This window comes from Mobula hypostoma, chromosome 3 (assembly GCF_963921235.1).
Source record: "Mobula hypostoma chromosome 3, sMobHyp1.1, whole genome shotgun sequence".
In the NCBI taxonomy this organism is placed as follows: Eukaryota; Metazoa; Chordata; class Chondrichthyes; order Myliobatiformes; family Myliobatidae; genus Mobula; species Mobula hypostoma.
The window spans coordinates 220,527,241-220,549,482 of record NC_086099.1 but is presented as its reverse complement, the minus strand read 5'-3'; the positions used below and the strand labels follow the sequence as shown (position 1 = coordinate 220,549,482).

General features: G+C 46.8%; 1 protein-coding gene across 2 annotated transcripts in view; it reads right to left on the bottom strand.

Moving 5' to 3' along the window:
* LOC134344554 (secretin receptor-like) overlaps positions 1 to 22,242 on the bottom strand; it is a 67,849-nt gene that overhangs the window by 33,850 nt on the left and 11,757 nt on the right. The window contains exons 2-4 of one of the 2 annotated variants that reach the window (XM_063044559.1): positions 15,429 to 15,549; positions 5,990 to 6,097; positions 562 to 662 (exon numbers count right to left, since the gene is read on the bottom strand). In XM_063044559.1, the coding sequence (XP_062900629.1) occupies positions 562 to 662; positions 5,990 to 6,097; positions 15,429 to 15,549 (330 nt within the window). The remainder of the gene's footprint in view (positions 1 to 561; positions 663 to 5,989; positions 6,098 to 15,428; positions 15,550 to 22,242) is intronic. The other variant, XM_063044560.1, reaches the window with a different exon arrangement.

Sequence of the window (22,242 nt, the reverse complement as noted above, 5' to 3'; positions counted from 1 at the left end):
GCAGGCCAGGCAGCATCTCTAGGAAGAGGTACAGTCGACGTTTCGGGACAAGACCCTTCATCCGGACTAACTGAAGGAAGAGCTAGTAAGAGATTTGAAAGTGGGAGGGGGAGGGGGAGATCCAAAATGATAGGAGAAGACAGGAGGGGGAGGGATGGAGCCAAGAGCTGGAAAGGTGATTGGCAAAAGGGATATGAAAGGATCATGGGACAGGAGGCCCAGGAAGAAAGACAGGGGGAGGGGGGGAAAACCCAGAGGATGGGCAAGGGGTATAGTCAGAGGGACAGAGGGAGAAAAAGGAGAGAGAGAAAGAATGTGTGCATATAAATAAATAACGGATGGGGTACGAGGGGGAGGTGGGGCACTAGCGGAAGTTAGAGAAGTCAGTGTTCATGTCATCAGGTTGGAGGCTACCCAGACGGAATATAAGGTGTTGTTCCTCCAACCTGAGTGTGGCTTCATCTTTACAGTAGAGGAGGCCGTGGATAGACATATCAGAATCTATGTTGCAGGTTTTAAGGCCAAATGGCAACTGTCAAAGGCTTCTCAAAGAACAGGCACCTTGCCAGATTCCAAGGAGTCGTCCAGCAATACGCAAACCTCCCAGAAACTGGGCATTACGTTACTCCACCCATTCTCCGTGCAAGTTCGGTACAGCACACCTGAAAAAACCACAGAGGTGAGTGCGGGATTGAAGAGAAATGAACAAAGAAGGATGGCCCGTAGGCAGCAGGAACTATCCAATAAGTCTCAAGAAGTCTGCTCATTTGCTTTTCGGCAAGATTAACTTTATTTGTCACATTTACATCGTAACCTTGATACACACAGTGAAATGTGTCACGTCAAATCAAATCAATAAGGCTTGTGCTGGGCAGCTCACAGTGTCATTACCCTTCCAATGCCTACATAGCATGGCCTCAACTCACTAACCCTAGTCATATGTCATTGTAGGAGGAAACTGCAATGAGGAGGAGAAGATGGCAGTGTGACGCAGCGCGCGCGGCCGCTCTGGAATGATATCTGTATTTGTTAAGTAGGGTACCGTGCACAATTCTGATTTGATGCAGACAGACATGAGAGCACAGAGGAACATCTGGAGAAACTTCTGAAATGCCCGTTTCGCTGCCGCTGCTACTGTGCGATCCAGGATCTCCGGAGGAGAAGGCCTTGAATCCTCGGCTTTGCTTGTTTCGGTGGCCGGGGTGAGGTCAAAGGCGCTCGGCAGAGGATGGCGCTCAGGAGGCTGTATCGGAGGGGCTGATCGGAGGCTCGAAGTTTTCGGCCGGACTCAGTCAACTGTGGTCGGCTGCTTCCAATGCATTAGCAGTTGTCAGTTGTCAGTGCCTGGAGGTTTATGGCAGGGAGTTTCTCCCATTTTGCCGCCTGCTATCAGGGACTATAGGAGTCGATCAGGACTTGAGACTTTTTTTACCGTGCCCATGGTCTATTCTTTATCAAATTATGGTAACATACATCAAAGTTGCTGGTGAACGCAGCAGGCCAAGCAGCATCTATAGGAAGAGGCGCAGTCGACGTTTCAGGCCGAGACCCTTCGTCAGGACTGACTGAAGGAAGAGTGAGTAAGGGATTTGAAAGTTGGAGGGGGAGGGGGAGATGCAAAATGATAGGAGAAGACAGGAGGGGGAGGGATAGAGCCGAGAGCTGGACAGGTGATTGGCAAAAGGGGATACGAGAGGATCATGGGACAGGAGGTCCGGGAAGAAAGACGGGGGGGGGTGACCCAGAAGATGGGCAAGAGGTATATTCAGAGGGACAGAGGGAGAAAAAGGAGAGTGAGAGAAAGAATGTGTGCATAAAAATGAGTAACAGCTGGGGTACGAGGGGGAGGTGGGGCCTAGCGGAAGTTAGAGAAGTCAATGTTCATGCCATCAGGTTGGAGGCTACCCAGACGGAATATAAGGTGTTGTTCCTCCAACCTGAGTGTGGCTTCATCTTTACAGTAGAGGAGGCCGTGGATAGACATGTCAGAATGGGAATGGGATGTGGAATTAAAATGTGTGGCCACTGGGAGATCCTGCTTTCTCTGGCGGACAGAGCGTAGATGTTCAGCAAAGCGGTCTCCCAGTCTGCGTCGGGTCTCACCAATATATAAAAGGCCACATCGGGAGCACCGAACGCAGTATATTACCCCAGTCGACTCACAGGTGAAGTGATGCCTCACCTGGAAGGACTGTTTGGGGCCCTGAATGGTGGTAAGGGAGGAAGTGTAAGGGCATGTGTAGCACTTGTTCCGCTTACACGGATAAGTGCCAGGAGGGAGATCAGTGGGGAGGGATGGGGGGGACGAATGGACAAGGGAGTTGTGTAGGGAGCGATCCCTGCGGAATGCAGAGAGAGGGGGGGAGGGAAAGATGTGCTTAGTGGTGGGATCCCATTGGAGGTGGCGGAAGTTACGGAGAATAATATGTTGGACCCGGAGGCTGGTGGGGTGGTAGGTGAGGATCAGGGGAACCCTATTCCTAGTGGGGTGGCGGGAGGATGGAGTGAGAGCAGATGTACGTGAAATGGAGGAGATGCGTTTAAGAGCAGAGTTGATAGTGGAGGAAGGGAAGCCCCTTTCTTTAAAAAATGAAGATATGGTATTGTTTTGCACTGCTGTAACTATATGTTGTAATTGCTGTATGTGGTTTTGTCAGTGTTAGTCTTTGGTTTGTTCTGTTTTTGTGTGATATCACTCTGGAGGAACATTGTATCATTTCTTAATGCATGTATGCATTTCTAAATGACAGTAAACGAGGACTGAGTGTCCTCATAATCTAATCTAAACTGGAGTACCTGGAGGAAACCCACACCGGCACGGGGTGAACGTGCAGACTCCTGACAGCACTTCAACCCATTGTAAAGCTCTTCGAACTACATCACCTGCCTTAAACGTGCTCTATAAATAAGCTATTATTAATAGTTTAAGAGTCATATGTGGTAATGCAGCTGAATTCACTCACAAGCACATTTCAGCGCAGTGGGGCAGCGGGCAGAGCCGCTACCTCGCAGTTCTGGTGACCTGTGTCCAATCCCCACTCTGGGCGCGGTAAGAGTGGAGATGGCCGCATGATCATTGCTGCCTTCTGTCAATTGATTTGGATGAAAATGAGATAGGGTGGGTAGGCAAGCTTGCAGAAAATACAGAAAATGGTGATATTGTTGATTGCATAGATGTTTGCCAAAGGATACAGCAGGAGACAGAACAATGACCGATATGGGCAGGGAAGCGGCAAATGGAGGTGTTGCACTTTGGGAGATCCAGCACAGATGGAAAGTATTGTGCTCAGTTCTGGTCGCCTCATTATAGGAAGGATGTGGAAGCTTCAGAGAGGGGGTGGAGGAGATTTACCAGGGTGCTGACTGGGTTAGAGAGCACGTCTTATGGGGACAGGTAGAGCAAGCTAAGGCTTTTCTCTTTAGCGTGAAGGAGGACGGGAAGTGACTCGATAGAGGTGCTCAAAATGAAAAGAGGCATAGATCGAGTGGATAGCCAGAGACTTTTCCCAGGATGAAAATGGCTAATACCAGGGATCCTAAGTTTACGGTGATTGGAGGAAAGTAGAGAGAAAGTCAGACATATTTTTTTTTTACCCACAGAGAGTGGAGGGTGCATGAAATGCCCTGACGGTGATGGTGGTAGAAGCAGATATATTAGGAGCAATAAAGAGACTCTTAGATGATAGCAAAATGGAGGACTATGTAGGAGGGAAGGGTTAGATTGCTCTTATGGTAGGTTAAAAGGTCAGCACAACATTGTGGGCTGAAGGGCCCGTACTGTGCTGTAGTGTTCTATGTATGTTCTACATAGGACATGGCAGGATTTTAACAGCATTGATATACAGAGATATTGGGGTCCAGGTACATATCTCATAGCATTCACTCCAGGACCACCAGATTCAAAAACAATTACTTTCCACAAGAAGTAAGGCTGATCAACACCTCCACCCAGCAACTCCAACATTATTTCCCATCAATCTATGTAGAGCCTAGATCACTTTATGGACATACAATCTATCTAAGTACATAAGTATTTTATGTGTTTACAGTTATTGTGTTTATTATTATTATTTTTATTTGTTATCTCATGGTTTTTTGTGCTGCATCAGATCCAGAGTAGCAATTATTTTGTTCTCCTTACACTTGTGTAGAGGAAATGACATCAAACAAGTCTTGAATTTTGACAAGTAGCCACACAGGTTGATAGGATGGTTAGGAAGGCATATGCCCTGCTTGCCTTACTTAGTTGAGACATTGAGTTAGGAAGCTATGTTGCAACTTTATAGAACTCTAGTTAGGCCACATCAGAGCCTCATTATTGGAAGGGTGTAGAGGCTCTGGAGAGGGTGCAAGAGAGGTTCACCATGACGATGCCTGGATTAAGAGGACATGTGGTATCGGGTGAAGTTGGGCAAAGTTGGGTTGTTTCCTTTGGAATGGTGGAGGCTGAGGAGAGACCTGATAGATGTTTGTGAAATTATGAGTTGCATAGATAGGGCAGATTCCTAACCCAGCGCAGAAATGCGGAATTCTAGAAGGGGATAACTTTAAGGTGAGTGTTAGCGGAGAGCGGGCCACGGAAGAAAGGGAAGGAGGAGGAGGGTCAGAGGGAGGTGATGGGCAGATGAGCAGAAGAGAGGGGGTGAGAAGGTAACAAGAATGAGGAATGGAGAAAGAGAGAAGGAGGGAAGGAAGAGAGGAAGGGAAGAGATTACCAGAAGTTAGAGAAATCGATGTTCCTGCCATCAGGTAGGAGGCTATCCAGGTGGAATACGAGATGACAAACATGGTCCACTGTCCTCTCCTATTAGACTCCTTCTCATTCAGCCCTTTATCTCTTCCACCTATCCCCTCTTAGCTTCTGACTTCATCGCTCCTCCCCACTAACTTTCCCTCTCATCTGGTCTCACCTATTGCTTGTCAGCTTGTCCCATTTCTTATTCCGGCTTCTGCTCCCAGTACTGATGAAAGGCCTCAGTCTGAAATGTTATTCCCTTCCACAGATGCTGCCTGACCTGTTGAGTTCCTCCAGCCTTTTTGTGTGTGATACAGTCAGTACCCTTCCCAAGTTTGTAAAGTCTAGTAGTACAGGGCATGCATTTAAGATGAGAGGGAGAAGTACAAGGAGGTATCAAGACATTGAGGGAGTCAAGAAAAAGTTTTGGTTTGTAGGGGTAGTTCTGGGAACAGCATAAGTAGCTAGGGGTCATGTTTGGGTTTAGGGACATAGATGAACGTGAGTTAGAGCTCGGGGGTAGTAAATGAATTGTCTGGCAGCAGTTTGAGTCCGAAGGGGTGTGCTCCGTGGTTAACGCCAATGATCCCGGAGGTCAAGTCCATTAGTGTTGAGTTTGGAAAGTCCCTGTCCCAGGTCAGAGGTTTGTACGGGCGGCGAGTCCTGGCTATGGACAGGCAGGTGACCCTTAAGTCACTGGGGTCGGAGGTCTGTGCGAGTCCAGAAGTCGCGGCCCAAAGGTCAAACCTGGCCAAATCTGGAGGGCAAAGCTGAAGGTCAAAGTCCAGAGCAGGGTGAGACCACAGGTAGAAGCCTGAAGATCAAAGACTGAAGATAAAGGTCTGAGGGAGTAGCGAGGGCCCAGGTCACCAGGGTCGGAAATCCACAGGAATCAGGAAGTCGCGGCCCGGATATCAAACCCATGATAGGCAAGTCCTGGGGCGAATGAGAAGTTGTAGGTCTGACGTCAGAGAGTCTAAGAATCTGGGTGCAGGGACTAGAGGGCAGAGGAGGTCTATCTGTGTGTGGGAGTGGAAAGCAGGCATTTTTGCTGTTATTGACTTGTCTTGATTTTGATGTTCTGCTGAGAATGCTGGCACTGGAATGTGTGGTGAGACTTGCGGGCTGCCCCCCAGCACACTACCAGGTGTGTTGGCTGTGAATGCAAATGGTACATTTCACTGTATGTTCCGCTGTACACATGATCAATAAATGAATCTGAATCTGATGGAAGCAAAAAGAATCGAAGTTTACCTCGTTGAATTACGTAGGGATCCAGGAAACTCGGACAGGAGCTGTTGATCACCTCCCCGACGACGCTTCTAGGCCAGCAGATCAGGGCACGCCAGTCACTGGGACAACCTGCAGAGACACCAGACAGGACCCCGGCCCATCATCAGACAGGAAGCATAAGTCACCTCCACACTTACAGATGCTCCCTTACTCCAGTGGGCAATAATACCGCAAGTCAGAGGAGCAGAATCAGGCCATTCAGCCCGTCGAGTCTGTTCCATCATGGCTGATTTGTTTTTCCTTTCAACCCCGTTCTCCTGCTTTCCCCTGTAACCTTTGAACCTATCAACTTCCATTTTAAATATACCCAATGACTTGGCCTCCACAGCTGCCTGTGGCAATGAATTCCACAGATTCACCACTCTCTGGCTAAAGAAATTCCTCCTCATCTCCACTGTAAAGCAACAATCTTCTACTCTAAGACTGTGCACTTTGATCCACGATTCTACACATCCACTCAAAGCTCAAAGTAAACTTATTATCAAGGTATATATATATGTCACTATATACAACCCTGAGATTCATTCTCTTGTGGGCATACCCAATAATTCTTTTCTTTCTCTAATCTTTTTATTAGTTTTCAAATTCATAAACTTAATAACAATAAAGATTAGAATTACATTATTGGTAATAAATATATACAAAAGAAACTACAAATAGTACAAGTGTAATAGACTTCCAAACTCTTGATATAATTAATCATGAAGAGAAAAGAAATAAAAAGGAAAGGATATCACAGAGAAAATCCCCAAAAAACAAAAAAGAAGCTTAAAAAAGAGCTAAATTACTAAACCCAAAAGAAAAAAAACAAACAGAACAAAACAGGGCTGAACCAATATATTAGATCGAATACATTCATTAATGTTGTCAATGCCACACCTCAATTCATATATTCTGTTAATAAAAAGGATTTGGGAAAGATCAAATTACATCATATGAAAATATTGAATAAATGGCTTCCAAGTCTCTTCAAATTTAACTGAAGGATCAAAAATGACACTTCTGATTTTTTTCTAAATTTAAACATGATATAGATTGGCAAAACCATTGAAATGTAGTAAGGGGATTGATCTCTTTCCAATTCAATAAAGTGGATCTTCCGGCCATTGATGTAACAAATGCGATCAACAGCCGGGCTGAAGAGGATAAAGAGCTGTGTTCCATCATTGACAAACCAAAAATTGTCGTAATAGGATGGGGTTGTAAATCAAAACGCAAAACTGTTGAAATAATATCAAAAATATCTTTCCAAAATTTTTCCAAGAGAGGCCAGGACCAGAACATATGAATCAAAGATGCCACCTCAGAGTGACATCTGTCACAAATAGGATTTATATGGGAGTAAAAACGAGCTAGTTTACCTTTAGATATGTTGGCCCTATGCACTACCTTAAATTGTATCAGCGTATGTTTAGCACATACAGAGGAAGAGCTAACTAACTGAAAAAATTTCTCCCATTTCTCTATAGGTAAGTGAAATTGAAGTTCCCTTTCCCATTTATTTGTAACTTTATTTGTATTTTCATAACTATATCATAAATAGTTGCTATTAATCTCTCCTGATAGGGATTTAAATCTGAATTTTTTTCTGTGATATCAGTTGAGTATGAAATCGGAAATGGAGGCAACATGGTATTTAAAAAGTTTCTTATTTGTAAATATCTAAAAAACTGGGATCTGGGCAAGAATTATTTATTAGACAACTGTTCAAAAGACATGAAACAGTTATTCAAAAATAAATCACGGAAACATGTTATACCCTTCATTTTCCATATCAGAAAGGCTTGATCCATGACAGAGGGTTGGAAAAAAAAATTAGATATAATAGGGCTTGATAATATAAATTTTTTCAAACCAAAAAATTTATGAAATTGGAACCATATTTGTAATGTATGTTTAATTATTGGATTAAGCATTTGTTTATTCAATTTAGAAAACACAAAGGGGAGTGAAGTTCCTAAAATAGAAACTAATGAAAACCCTTGTACAGAGTAACTTTCGAGGTTTACCCATTGTGGACTTGGAATTATATCCCACTCTTGTGTCCAAAATATTAAATATCGAATATTGATTGCCCAGTAATAGAATGTTAAATTTGGCAATGCTAAACCACCATCTATAAATCTATACAATAATAACCATAACAGAATCAACAAAAGACTACTCAACTTGGGTGTTCAACTAGAGTGCAGAAGACAACAAACTGTGCAAATACAAAATGAAATAAATAAATAAGCAATAAATAACGAGAACATAAGATGAAGATTCCTTGAAAGTGAGCCTGAGTGAAGTCGAATGAAGTTATCCCCTTTGGTTCAAGAGCCTAATGGTTGAGGGGTAGTAGCCAAAGTCATACTTTATTGATCCCGGGGGAAATTGGTTTTCGTTACAGTTGCACCATAAATAATTAAATAGTAATAAAACCACAAATAGTTAAATAGTAATATGTAAATTACGCCAGGAAATAAGTCCAGGACCAGCCTGTTGGCTCAGGGTGTCTGACCCTCCAAGAGAGGAGTTGTAGAGTTTGATGGCCACAGGCAGGAATGACTTCCTATGACGCTCTGTGATGCATCTCGGTGGAATGAGTCTCTGGCTGAATGTACTCCTGTGCCCAACCAGTACATTATGTAGTGGATGGGAGACATTGTCCAAGATGGCATGCAACTTGGACAGCATCCTCTTTTCAGACACCACCGTCAGAGAGTCCAGTTCCATCCCCACAACATCACTGGCCTTACGAATGAGTTTGTTGATTCTGTTGGTGTCTGCTACCCTCAGCCTGCTGCCCCAGCACACAACAGCAAACATGATAACACTGGCCACCACAGACTCGTAGAACATCCTCAGCATCATCCGGCAGATGTTAAAGGACTTCAGTCTCCTCAGGAAATAGAGACGGCTCTGACCCTTCTTGTAGACAGCCTCAGTGTTCTTTGACCAGTCCAGTTTATTGTCAATTCGTATCCCCAGGTATTTGTAATCCTCCACCATGTCCACACTGACCCCATGGATGGAAACAGGGGTCACCGGTACCTTAGCTCTCCTCAGGTCTACCACCAGCTCCTTAGTCTTTTTCACATTAAGCTGCAGATAATTCTGCTCACACCATGTGACAAAGTTTCCTACCGTAGCCCTGTACTCAGCCTCATCTCCCTTGCTGATGCATCCAACTATGGCAGAGTCATCAGAAAACTTCTGAAGATGACAAGACTCTGTGCAGTAGTTGAAATCCGAGGTGTAAATGGTGAAGTAACCGTTCCTGACCGTGGTGGTGTGGGTCCTGAGGCTCCTGTACTTTCTGCTTGATGGCAACAGCGAGAAGAGAGCATGTCCTGGGTGGTGGGGGTCCATGATGATGGATGCTGCTTTCCTGCGACAACGCTCCATATAGATGTGCTCGATGGCAGGGAACTCTTCACTCGTGATGTACTGGGCTGCACCTACTAATTTTTGTAAGATTTTCCATTCAAGGGTATTGGTGTTTTCAAACCAGGCTGTAATGCAACCAATCAATATACCCTCCACTACACATTTATAGAAACTTATCAAAGTTTTAGATGTACTTACGCGCTGGGCCCAAGACTGATCCTCTGCAATAACACTGAGGAATGTAAAGTTGCTGATCATCTCCACCTCTGATTCTCCAACGAGGAACACCTCAGGGACCTCCTATTGCCTTCTCCTGAAGTTAATAATCAGCTCCTCGATTTTGCTGACATTGAGTCAGAGGATGTTGTTATGGACCCCACTCAGCCAGATTTGCATTCTCCCAGATGGAAGACGCTACTAATGCTACTGTAAGTGGTATTGGAATTGGTTTATTTTTGTCACAGGTACTGAGGTATATTGAAAAGCTTGTCTTGCATACTGTTCGTACAGATCAGATCATTACACAGTGCATTGAGCTAGAACAAAGGAAAACAGTAACAATGCAGAATAAAGTGTAACAGCTACCAAAAAAGTGCAGTGCAGGTAAACGATGAAGTGCAAGATGGTTAACAGTGTTAATGAGCAGAGGGATCTTGGAGTCCAAGTCCATTGCTCCCTGAAAGTGCTGACAGAAGTTGCTGATAGGGTGATTAGGAAGGCATATGACACGCTTGCCCTTGCTATTCGAGGCATTGAGTTCAAAACGCAGGAAGTTATGTTGCAGCTTTATAAAACTCCAGTTAGGTCACATTTAGGGTACTGCACACAGCTCTGGTCTCCCCATGACAGAAGAGATGTCCATGTTTTGGGGAGGGTGCAAAAGAGGTTTACCTGGATTAAAGAGCTTGTGCTGTAACGAGAGGCTGGACAGACCTGGGATGTTTTCTCTGGAGCGGAGATCTGATAGAGGCTTATAAGGTAATGAGAGACGTAGATAGAGTAGACAGACAGTATCTTTCACCCAAGCATTGAAATGTGCAATGCCAGAGAGCATGCTTTTCAAATTAAAAAGGAGATGTGAGAGCAAGTTGTTTTTTTTATACAGATAGAGCTTGGAGTGCTGGTAGAGGTGTTTACGTTAGAGACTTTTAAGAGACTTTTAGATAGGCTTGTGAATGTGAGAGAAATGTGAGGGGATTAGTTCCATTTTATTACAATCTGAATTGGATTAGCACAACATTGTGGGCCGAAGGTCCTAGCCCTGTGCTGTACTCATTCATGTTCTATGTCTATTATCATAACGAGGTGCATTGGAAGGCGAACGGGTGTGTTTAAAAATCCTGAACTTGGTGGTACATGCTTTCAGGCTTTCGTATCTTCTGCCTGATGACATGGGGAATAAGGGAGAAGGCCTGGGTGGTGGTCTTTGATTACACAAAATAATCTGCAGATTCTGGGGTCAAAGCAACACTCACAACACGCTGGAAACAATCAGTCAACGTTTCAGACCGGAACCCTTCGTCAGGACCTTCCTGACGAAGGGTTCCGGCCCGAAACGTTGGCTGTTCTTTTCCACGGATGCTGCCCAACCTGCTGAGTTCCTCCAGCATGTTGTGAGTGGTCTTTGATTATGCTGGCTGCTTTACTGATGCAGCGGAACGTGTAGACAGAGTCCATGGAGGAGAGACTAGTTTTGGTGATAACCATTTAACCATATAACAATTACAGCACGGAAACAGGCCATCTCGGCCCTTCTAGTCCGTGCCGAACTCTTACTCTCACCTAGTCCCACCGACCTACACTCGGCCCATAACCCTCCACTCCTTTCCTGTCCATATATCTATCCAATTTAACTCTAAATGACGACATCAAACCTGCCTCAACCACTTCTGCTGGAAGCTCGTTCCACACAGCTACCACTCTCTGAGTAAAGAAGTTCCCCCTCATGTTACCCCTAAACTTCTGTCCTTTAACTCTCAACTCATGTCCTCTTGTTTGAATCTCCCCCAGTCTCAATGGAAAAAGCCTATCCTCATCAACTCTATCTATCCCTCTCATAATTTTAAACATAATTTTAATCAAGTCCCCCCTCAACCTTCTACACTCCAAAGAATAAAGACCCAGCTTTGTTCTGATGTGCTGAGCTGTGTCCACAACACTGTCATTTCTTGCGGTCACAGACAGACCAAACATTAAAGTTCAGTGTAAATTGATTATCAAGGTTCGTGTACGTCACCATATTGAGACTCATTTTCTTGCAATCGTTCACAGAACCAAGAAACACAATAGAACCAATGAAAAACTACACACAAAAGGGCCAAGAAACCACCAATATGCAAAAGAAGACAGTCTGTGCAAATACAATAAAAAAACTTTCTATAGTAAGCCATTATGCATCCCGATAAGATGCCTTCTTTGATCATTAAAAAGAGTTCATAGAGGGGAAGCTGGTTAATGTAATGTACTGAGCTGTGTCCACAACTCTCGGCAGTTTCTTCAAATGGGGAAGTAGAAGCGCTGGTGAGCTTTCTTATTTTATTTAGGGATACAGCGCGAATCAGGCCCTTTAGCTCACCGAGCTGCACTGCTCAGGAACACACTGATTTAACCCTAATCACAGAGCAATTTACAATGACCAATCAACCTACTGACCCATACGTCCTTGGTCTGTGGGAAGAAACCAAGGCACCCAGAGGTCATTCATGGAAAGAATATACAAACTTGCTTACAGAGGACGCTGGAATTGAACTCTGAACTCCAACGCCCTGACCTCCTATAGCGTCGCTACTAGAGCTACCATTGGCCCCACGGTATCACAAAGAATCACTTCAGCTCCCTCTTTGGTAAGTCTCCCTCTTTTCTTCCTCCAATCAAATCACCTCTGGCTGAAGAGAAGTAGTTGTTCTTGAACCTGCTGTTGTGGGACTTCGGGCTTCCGTACCTCCTGGCCTGAGAAAATGGCATTGGCTGGATTGAGGGGTTTTTTGATGATGGGTGTAGCCTTTCGAGGTAGCACCTCCTCGAGGTACTCCTGATGGGCAGGGAGGAAAGTGCCCGTGATGTATTGAGCTCAGTCCACTACTCTTTGCAGTTATTTACGTTCCTGGGCTATAGATAAGGTGAAAGGTCACAGACAGGGGCGGGGGGGTGGGCACAGTCTTTTCCCCAGGGTAGGGGAAAGAATAAAGTTCAAAGTTTGAAGTAAACTTATATGCCACCGTATACAAACCCGAGGTCATAGGTTTAAGGTAATTCCTCCATGGACTGTCCCAAGCCTCACTGAGAGAGAAGGAGGGTTCAGTATGGGGCGAGTAACACCACCCCTTAAAAACCCAGAGCTACAGAAGCACCAAGAGAAGCTGTAAAGTCCTCATCCCTGGAAGAGGAAAGACCTTTGCCTAAAGGACATATGAAGTCTTGTGGTGAAAGCAGAAGCCACCAGGCCAATCAACCTTCTAATGGGTTAGTCTGAGGCCGATGTACCAGCAGGGGTGACGGGCTTGGTCTGAGGCCGATGTACCAGCAGGGATGATGGGTTAGTCTGAGGCCTATGTACCAGCAGGGGGGATGAGTTAGTCTGAGGCTGATGTACCAGCAGGGGTGACGGGCTTGGTCTGAGGCCTATGTACCAGCAGGGGTGACGGGCTTGGTCTGAGGCCGATGTACCAGCAGGGGTGACGGGCTTAGTCTGAGGCCTATATACCAGCAGGGGTGACGGGCTTAGTCTGAGGCCTATATACCAGCAGGGGTGACGGGCTTAGTCCGAGGCCTATATACCAGCAGGGGTGACGGGCTTAGTCTGAGGCCTATGTACCAGCAGGGGTGACGGGCTTGGTCTGAGGCCGATGTACCAGCAGGGGTGACGGGCTTAGTCCGAGGCCTATATACCAGCAGGGGTGACGGGCTTAGTCCGAGGCCTATGTACCAGCAGGGGTGATGGGCTTGGTCTGAGGCCTATGTACCAGCAGGGGTGACGGGCTTAGTCTGAGGCCTATATACCAGCAGGGGTGACGGGCTTGGTCTGAGGCCGATATACCAGCAGGGGTGACGGGCTTGGTCTGAGGCCGATGTACCAGCAGGGGTGACGGGCTTGGTCTGAGGCCGATGTACCAGTTGTGGTGACGGGCTTAGTCTGAGGCCTATATACCAGCAGGGGTGACGGGCTTGGTCTGAGGCCGATGTACCAGCAGGGGTGATGGGCTTAGTCTGAGGCCTATGTACCAGCAGGGGTGACGGGCTTAGTCTGAGGCCGATGTACCAGCAGGGGTGACGGGCTTAGTCTGAGGCCTATGTACCTGCAGGGGTGACGGGCTTGGTCTGAGGCCTATATACCAGCAGGGGTGACGGGCTTGGTCTGAGGCTGATGTACCAGCAGGGATGACGGGCTTCGTCTGAGGCCTATGTACCTGCAGGGGTGACGGGCTTGGTCTGAGGCCGATGTACCAGCAGGGATGACGGGCTTGGTCTGAGGCCGATGTACCAGCAGGGGTGACGGGCTTAGTCTGAGGCCTATATACCAGCAGGGGTGACGGGCTTAGTCCGAGGCCTATATACCAGCAGGGGTGACGGGCTTAGTCTGAGGCCTATGTACCAGCAGGGGTGATGGGCTTGGTCTGAGGCCTATGTACCAGCAGGGGTGATGGGCTTAGTCTGAGGCCTATATACCAGCAGGGGTGACGGGCTTGGTCTGAGGCCTATGTACCAGCAGGGGTGACGGGCTTGGTCTGAGGCCGATGTACCAGCAGGGGTGACGGGCTTGGTCTGAGGCCGATGTACCAGCTGTGGTGACGGGCTTAGTCTGAGGCCTATATACCAGCAGGGGTGACGGGCTTGGTCTGAGGCCGATGTACCAGCTGTGGTGACGGGCTTAGTCTGAGGCCTATATACCAGCAGGGGTGACGGGCTTGGTCTGAGGCCGATGTACCAGCAGGGGTGATGGGCTTAGTCTGAGGCCTATGTACCAGCAGGGGTGACGGGCTTAGTCTGAGGCCGATGTACCAGCAGGGGTGACGGGCTTAGTCTGAGGCCTATATACCAGCAGGGGTGACGGGCTTGGTCTGAGGCCTATGTACCAGCAGGGGTGACGGGCTTGGTCTGAGGCCGATGTACCAGCAGGGGTGACGGGCTTGGTCTGAGGCCGATGTACCAGCTGTGGTGACGGGCTTAGTCTGAGGCCTATATACCAGCAGGGGTGACGGGCTTGGTCTGAGGCCGATGTACCAGCAGGGGTGATGGGCTTAGTCTGAGGCCTATGTACCAGCAGGGGTGACGGGCTTAGTCTGAGGCCGATGTACCAGCAGGGGTGACGGGCTTAGTCTGAGGCCTATGTACCTGCAGGGGTGACGGGCTTGGTCTGAGGCCTATATACCAGCAGGGGTGACGGGCTTGGTCTGAGGCCTATATACCAGCAGGGGTGACGGGCTTGGTCTGAGGCTGATGTACCAGCAGGGATGACGGGCTTGGTCTGAGGCCTATGTACCTGCAGGGGTGACGGGCTTGGTCTGAGGCCTGTATACCAGCAGGGGTGACGGGCTTGGTCTGAGGCCTATATACCAGCAGGGATGACGGGCTTGGTCTGAGGCCGATGTACCAGCAGGGGTGACGGGCTTGGTCTGAGGCCGATGTACCAGCAGGGGTGACGGGCTGAAGAAAAAGAAGAATAGGTTTAAGATGACACAGAAAAAACCTAAAGAGGGACAACTTTTCCAAACCGAAGGCGGTGAGAATGCGGAACAAGCTGCTGGAGGAAGTGGTTGAGCAGGTATCCTTCAAGAAGCATTTGGAAAGGTACGGGGAGGGACGAGGCTGTAAGGAAATGGGCTGAACACAGGGCATTGAGACTAGCGAATGATGGGCTGAATAGCCTCTGTCTGTGCCGTACCGCTCTATATCTCTGTGGGTGGTGGACACATTATAGGAAGAGGGGAGCACACTGGGGACGGGACAGAGGAGATACTCCGGGACGTGCCAGTGTGCCACGGGGAACAAACTTGACCATCTGAGATAGACAGGAAGGAAAGGCCAGTACCAGGTGTTTCCACTTCAGTGCCATTGAAGACTTCCTCCTGGGTGGAGTTTTCCTGGATACACTTGTGTTTGGCAATATAGAACTCATCAATCACACTGCATGGTAACTGCGTCGAGGCCATCTGTAAGAAAAGTAATCTAGATTAAAGATTAGCTTCACTTGTCACAGTGAAATGTGTCATCTGTGTAAACAACCGACACCGTCCCAGGACTGTGCTGGGGTCAGCCCCACAAGTGTCACCATGCTTCCAGCACAACATTGCATGCCCTCGCCCTAATCCAGTTGTCTTTGGAATGAGGGAGGAAACCAGAGCACACGGAGGAAACCTCTGCGGTCATGAGGACAATGTACAAACCCCTCCCAGGCAGCAACGGAAACTGAACCCCGATCACCGGCGCTGGAACTGTGACACCACCACTCTGCCCTGTTGATTCATTATGATCTCACTGTAATAATGGATCACAAAAATGGTGACTGGATCCCGCGGATGAACATCGGGTCACCCGTCACTGTAACTCCCAGCTCCAGATCCACTCCGGCTCCCATCTGCGGACACAGGGATCGAGAGAGCGCGAGCCAGATCAAGAAAGAGCAATCGAGAGAGATAGAGGAAGAGAAAGATAGGGATAGAGAGAGAGATTGAGAGAGAGAGAGAGGTAGAGATAGAGATCAAGATCGAGAGACAGATCGAGAGAGAGAGAGCAAGAGAGATCGAGAGAGAGAGAGATCAAGAGAGAGAGAGGTAGAGATAGAGATTGAGATAGAGAGAGATAGAGAGGTAGAGATAGAGAGAAAGATCGAGAGAGAGATCAAGAGAGAGAGAGAGCAAGAGAGATCGAGAGAGAGAGCAAGAGAGATTGAGAGAGAGCGAGAGAGAGAGATAGAGAGATTGAGAGAGAGATCGAGAGAGAGAGAGAGAGAGCGATCGAGAGAGAGCAAGAGAGATTGAGAGCGAGAGATCGAGAGAGAGAGAGATCGAGAGAGAGAGAGATCGAGAGAGAGAGAGAGGTAGAGATAGAGATCGAGAGAGAGCAAGAGAAAGAGAGAGAGAGATTGAGAGAGAGATCGAGAGAGAGAGAGAGAGATATTGAGAGAGAGCGAGACAGTGTAGACCGAATGGGGAGAGCTGGGGAGGAGCGCAGAGAGAAGCAGGAAAGTTGAGCGAAAGCCAAACCACAGTGGCCTGAAGAAGTCCTGTGAATGTCAAGTGGAAAGGAGAGACGAAAGATGTTCCAGACACTTGGGTAAAAACTGATCTGCCTTCATTACAGTCAGCAGAGGGGAGATTTTTATTTACACACAGTGAAGTGCTGGAATTTAGAGATTAACTGCTCCATAGTGATTGGTGCAAAATTAATTCTAATTTTAAATGGGAATTCAATAGGCATTGAGGAGAAGTTTGCAGAGCTATGGATAGAGAGACGTTAATGTGATTGGAGACCCATAAACGGCTCAATGATTATCTGTGCCGTACAATTCCATAATTTTATAGCAGATTATACTAAATGCCATTGACATCTTCCAGTACTTCACTCCGTACCATCCTGAGCCACAATGGTTTATCTTCCTTTTTCTCCCTCCGAGAGCTGACACATCCAGTCTGAATCCGATTGATTTCTATAATTGTGTTTAATTATTTATCTGTCTGTTTATTTATTTAGATATGCTGTGCTGAGCAGGCAGGCCCTATTGGCGCTCTGAGCCGCGACACCCAGCCACCCACATACTTAACCCGAGCCCATTCACCGGACAATTTACAACGGCCAATTAGCTGGTAGGTCTTTGGAATTTGGGAGGAAACCGGAGCATCCGGAGGAAACCCACGCGCTCATGGAAATTTGCTTTCCGAGAATGCTGGAACTGAACTCCGACACCCCCAGCTGTAATCGTGTCGCACTAACCGCGACGCCACCGTGACGCCCCCTAATAACAAGCGGCAGCTGAGAAAGAGGAGACTGCACAATGAAAAGACCCAGCCACTAAATACAGCCACCACTCTTGCACCAGAATATGTGGGTCCCGGAACAACCTCTACACCCACCCATTGACAACCCTTAGGAGAATGCCATGCTCGACCCAAGTGATCACACTAATACCAGTAAAACAGCTGACAAAATCAGAGGTCCCACCCATGCCAGACATTCTCCTGTCCATGACACTCATCAGGCAGATGGTACAAAAGGCTGGAAAAGTCTAAGACCAGAGGGCCTCAGAGTAGAGGGATACCCATTTAGAATGGAGATGAGGAGGAATTTCTTCAGCCAGAGAGTGGTGAATATGCGGAATTCATTGCCACAGGCAGCTGTGGATGCCAAGTCATTTAAGGCAGAGGTCGATAGGTTCTTGATTAGTCAGGGTACGAAGGGATACAGGGGGAAAGGCAGGAGATGGGGGCTGAGAGAGAGAAATAGATCAGCCATGATGAAATGGTGTATCAGACTCGATGGGCCAAATGGCCTCATTCTGCTCCTATCTCGTATGGTCTTAAGGTCTGAAAAGTGCCAGCCTCCAGAACAGCTTCTATCCTGCTGTTGGATGATGGTTGAACAGACCCTGACGTTCAGACTCGGCCGTCCTGTGAAACATACAGTGAGACACGTCATTGGCGTTAACAACCAACGTACCCAAGGTGTGCCCAGGACAGCCTGCGCGCCGTCACCCATTCTGGCACTAACATAGCACGCCCACCATGTTCTGCAGAACAACACAGAGCTAGAAGCAGGAACAGTCACAACATTTAAAAGACTCTTGGACAGTACAGAGACAGGAAAGCTCTAGAGCAAGGGTTCCCAACATTTTATGCCGGGGACACCTACCATTAACCGAGGGGTCGGTGGTTGGGTGCCCCTGGTTTAGAGTAATATGGGCCAAACGTGGGCAAATTGGACCCGCACAGGCAGGCATGGATGAATAGGCCAAGGGGGCCTGTTTCCATGCAGTCTATCTCTATGACTCACTGTTCGGTGTGATGTTGGGTCGTCCATTGTTATATGTTTGTTATTTTAGTGGGTGGTAACCAGTTACTTACTCATGGTAAAACACAGAAGACAACAACTCTGCTCATCAAGTCCATGTCATCTCCCAACAGTCCCCTTTGCCCCACTTCTTAAGACCATAAGATACAGGAGCAGAATTAGGCCATTTGACCATTGAATCTGCTCAGTCATGACTGATCCATTTTCCCCCTCAGCCCCAATCTCCTGTCCTCTCTCCATATGCTTTCATGCCCTGACTAATCAATAACCTATCAATCTCTTCCTTAAATATAGATAATGGCTTGGCTTCCACAGCTACCTGTGGCAATGAATTCCACAGATTCACCACTCCCTGGCTAATGAAATTCCTCCTCATCTCCATTCTAAATGGACATCCCTCTATTCCAAGGCTGTGCCCTCTGGTCTTAGACTCTCCCACCATAGGAAACATCCTCTCTACATCCACTCTACTGAGGCCTTTCAACATTTGATGAATTTCAATGAGATCACCACTCATTCTTCTGACTTCCAGTGAGTACAGGCCAAAAGCCATCAAACGCTCCTCAGATGAAAACCCATTCCTGGAGTCATTCTTGTGAACTTCCTCTGAACCCACTCCAATGTCAGCACATCCTTTCTTAGAAAAGGTGCCCAAAACTTATCCCCTGTAACTTCTCATCTCTCCCACAAGCCCACCACTTTAGTTTCCTATTACCCACTCACCCACATTTACAGCAGCCAATAGCACACCAAGCCCAACACTGTGAGTTGTGGGTGGAAACCAGAGAACCCTCTATCATAAGGAGAATGTGCAAACTCCACATGGACAGTACCCACGGTCAGATTCCCCAAACTCTTGAGAGTGGTGGTAGCTGATGGGCGTGCTGGGTCACGTCAACACAGGAGTAAGCCACTCAGCCTATTGAGATCCATGCTAGGTCCCAAGAAGGGAAATTCTATCAGTCTTGATCCCTGTCATTTCATTCCCTGTACCCAAAATTCCTCCACAATCTCACATCGCACAGCTCCCTTTTACTTAACAGGGCACATTTGGGTAAAGCACATAGATATAAGCTCAATATAATGCGACAAAGTGAGATCATGAAGTTTCCTTCACACAATTACATCAGTCAATGACTAGGCCAGTTATCAGAATCAGATTTAATATTTTCTTTTATTTTATTGAGATACAGGACGGGATTCCAGCCCTTTCAGCCGTGTCATTCTGCAACCCCAATTTAACCCTTGCCTAGTCACAGGACAATTTACAATGAGCATTTAACCTACCAATCAGTACGTCTTTGGTCTGCGGGAGGAAACCAGAGCACCCGGAGGAAACCCACGCGGTCACGGGGAGAACGTACAGACTCCTTACAGACAGTGATGGGAATTGAACCTGGGTCGCCGGTACTGTAAAGACTTGGGCTAACCACCACACTATGTGCTGCCCCATAACTGGCACACGTCATGAAATGTGTTATTTGGCAGCAGCAGTACTTTGGAATACATAATTTTAAAAAAAACACAAATTACAATAAAAATATATATTAAAAACTTTAAATTACATGAGTAGAGCAAAACGAGAGAAAACAAAATAGTGAGGTGGGTTCATCGTCCGTTCAGAGATCGGATGGCGGAGGAGAAGCTGTTCTTCAAACGGTGAGAGTGTGCCCTCAGACTTCTGGACTTCCTCCTCGACGGCAGGTAGCAATGAGAAGAGGCCACGTCCTGGAAGCTCACACAAACTACTACGGGGTACTGATGCTATCAAGCAAGGGGGGCATCTGTCGATTAACGTTGGGTTTGAGTTCCCGGCTGCGTCACCGTCTGGTACGGCACTTCAAATCAGCAGGAATGCAAGAAGCTGCAGGGAGTAGGGGGCTCCCAACACCTCATGAACGCGTACCTCCCTACCACTGGTAATACCTACAGGACGCACTGCCACAAATAGAAAACAACATCCATCAAAGATCCCCACCATCTTCTGGCAGCTACCAACGGCCTGAACCCCCACACCACCAGGCTGAAGGACAACTGCTCCCCTTCAGTCACTTGGTTCTTGAACCAGCCGTCACACCCTGATCTCTACAGCTTAGCAGCACAATGACCATGTCGCACAACACTGGCCTTCATTCTATTTGTTCCAGTTATGTTTTTTTCTTGCATAATTAATGTTTAATTTTGGTGTTTTGTTATGTGCTGTGTCTCTAATGCCATAGGTCTGAGAATGCTGCTGCAAATAAGATGTACCTGCACACAGCACTGTAGTAATTTTATGCATTGCACTATACTGCTGCAAAAAAAATAACAAATTTTATAACATACATGAGTGTTGATAAGGCTGATTCTGACTTGTGGACTGAGAGTGGGAAGGGGCCAGGCAGAGGGCACAGTTGAGAAGGGGAAGGGAGAGGGAAGCACCACAGCATATATAACCATGTCCAATTACAGCACGGAAACAGGCCATCTCGGCCCTTCTAGTCTGTGCCAAACTCCCACTCTCACCTAGCCCCACGGACCTGCACTCAGCCCATAACCCTCCATTCCTTTCCTGTCCATATATCTATCCAGTTTAACTTTAAACGACAACATCGAACCTGCCTCAACCACTTCTGCTGGAAGCTCGTTCCACACAGCTACCACTCTCTGAGTAAAGATGTTCCCCCTCATGTTACCCCTAAACTTTTGCCCTTTAACTCTCAACTCATGTCCTCTTGTTTGAATCTCCCCCACTCTCAATGGAAAAAGCCTATCCACATCAACTCTATCAATCCCTCTCATAATCTTAAATATCTCTATCGTCCCCCCTCAACCTTGTACGTTCCAAAGAATAAAGACCTAACTTGTTCAACCTTTCTCTGTAACTTAGGTGATGAAACCCAGGTAACATTCTAGTAAACCTTCTCTGTACTCTGTCTATTTTGTTGACATCCTTCCGATAATTTTGTGGCCAAAACTGTACACAATACTCTAAATTTGGCCTCACCAATGCCTTGTACAATTTCAACATTTCATCCCAACTCCTATACTCAATGCTCTGATTTATAAAGGCCAGCATACCAATAACTTTCTTCACCACCCTATCCACATGAGATTCCATCTTCAGGGAACTATGCACCATTATTCCTTGATCCCTCTGTTCTACTGCATTCTTCAATGCCCTACCATTTACCATGTATGTCCTATTTTGATTAGTCCTACCAAAATGTAGCACCTCACATTTATCAGCATTAAACTCCATCTGCCATCTTTCAGCCCACTCTTCTAACTGGCCTAAATCTCTCTGCAAGCTTTGAAAACCTACTTCATTATCCACAACTCCACCTATCTTAGTATCATCTGCATACTTACTCATCCAATTTACCACCCTATCATCCAGATTATTAATATATATGACAAACAACATTGGACCCAGTACGGATCCCTGAGGCACACCACTAGTCACCGGCCTCCAATCTGATAAACAGTTTTCCACCACCACTCTCTGGTGTCTCCCATCCAGCCACTGCTGAATTTATTTTACTACTTCCATATTAATACCGAACGACTGAACCTTCCTAACCAACCTTCTGAGTGGGACCTAGTCAAAGGCCTTACTAAAGTCCATATAGAAAACATCCACCGCTTTACCCTCATCAACATTCCTAGTAACCTCTTCAAAAAATACAATAAGATTTATCAAACATGACCTTCCACGCACAAATCCATGTTGACTGGTCCTAATCAGACCAAGTCTATCCAGATAATTATATACACCATCTCTAAGAATACTTTCCATCAATTTACCCACCACTGACGTCAAACTCACAGGCTGATAATTGCTAGGTTTACTCTTAGAA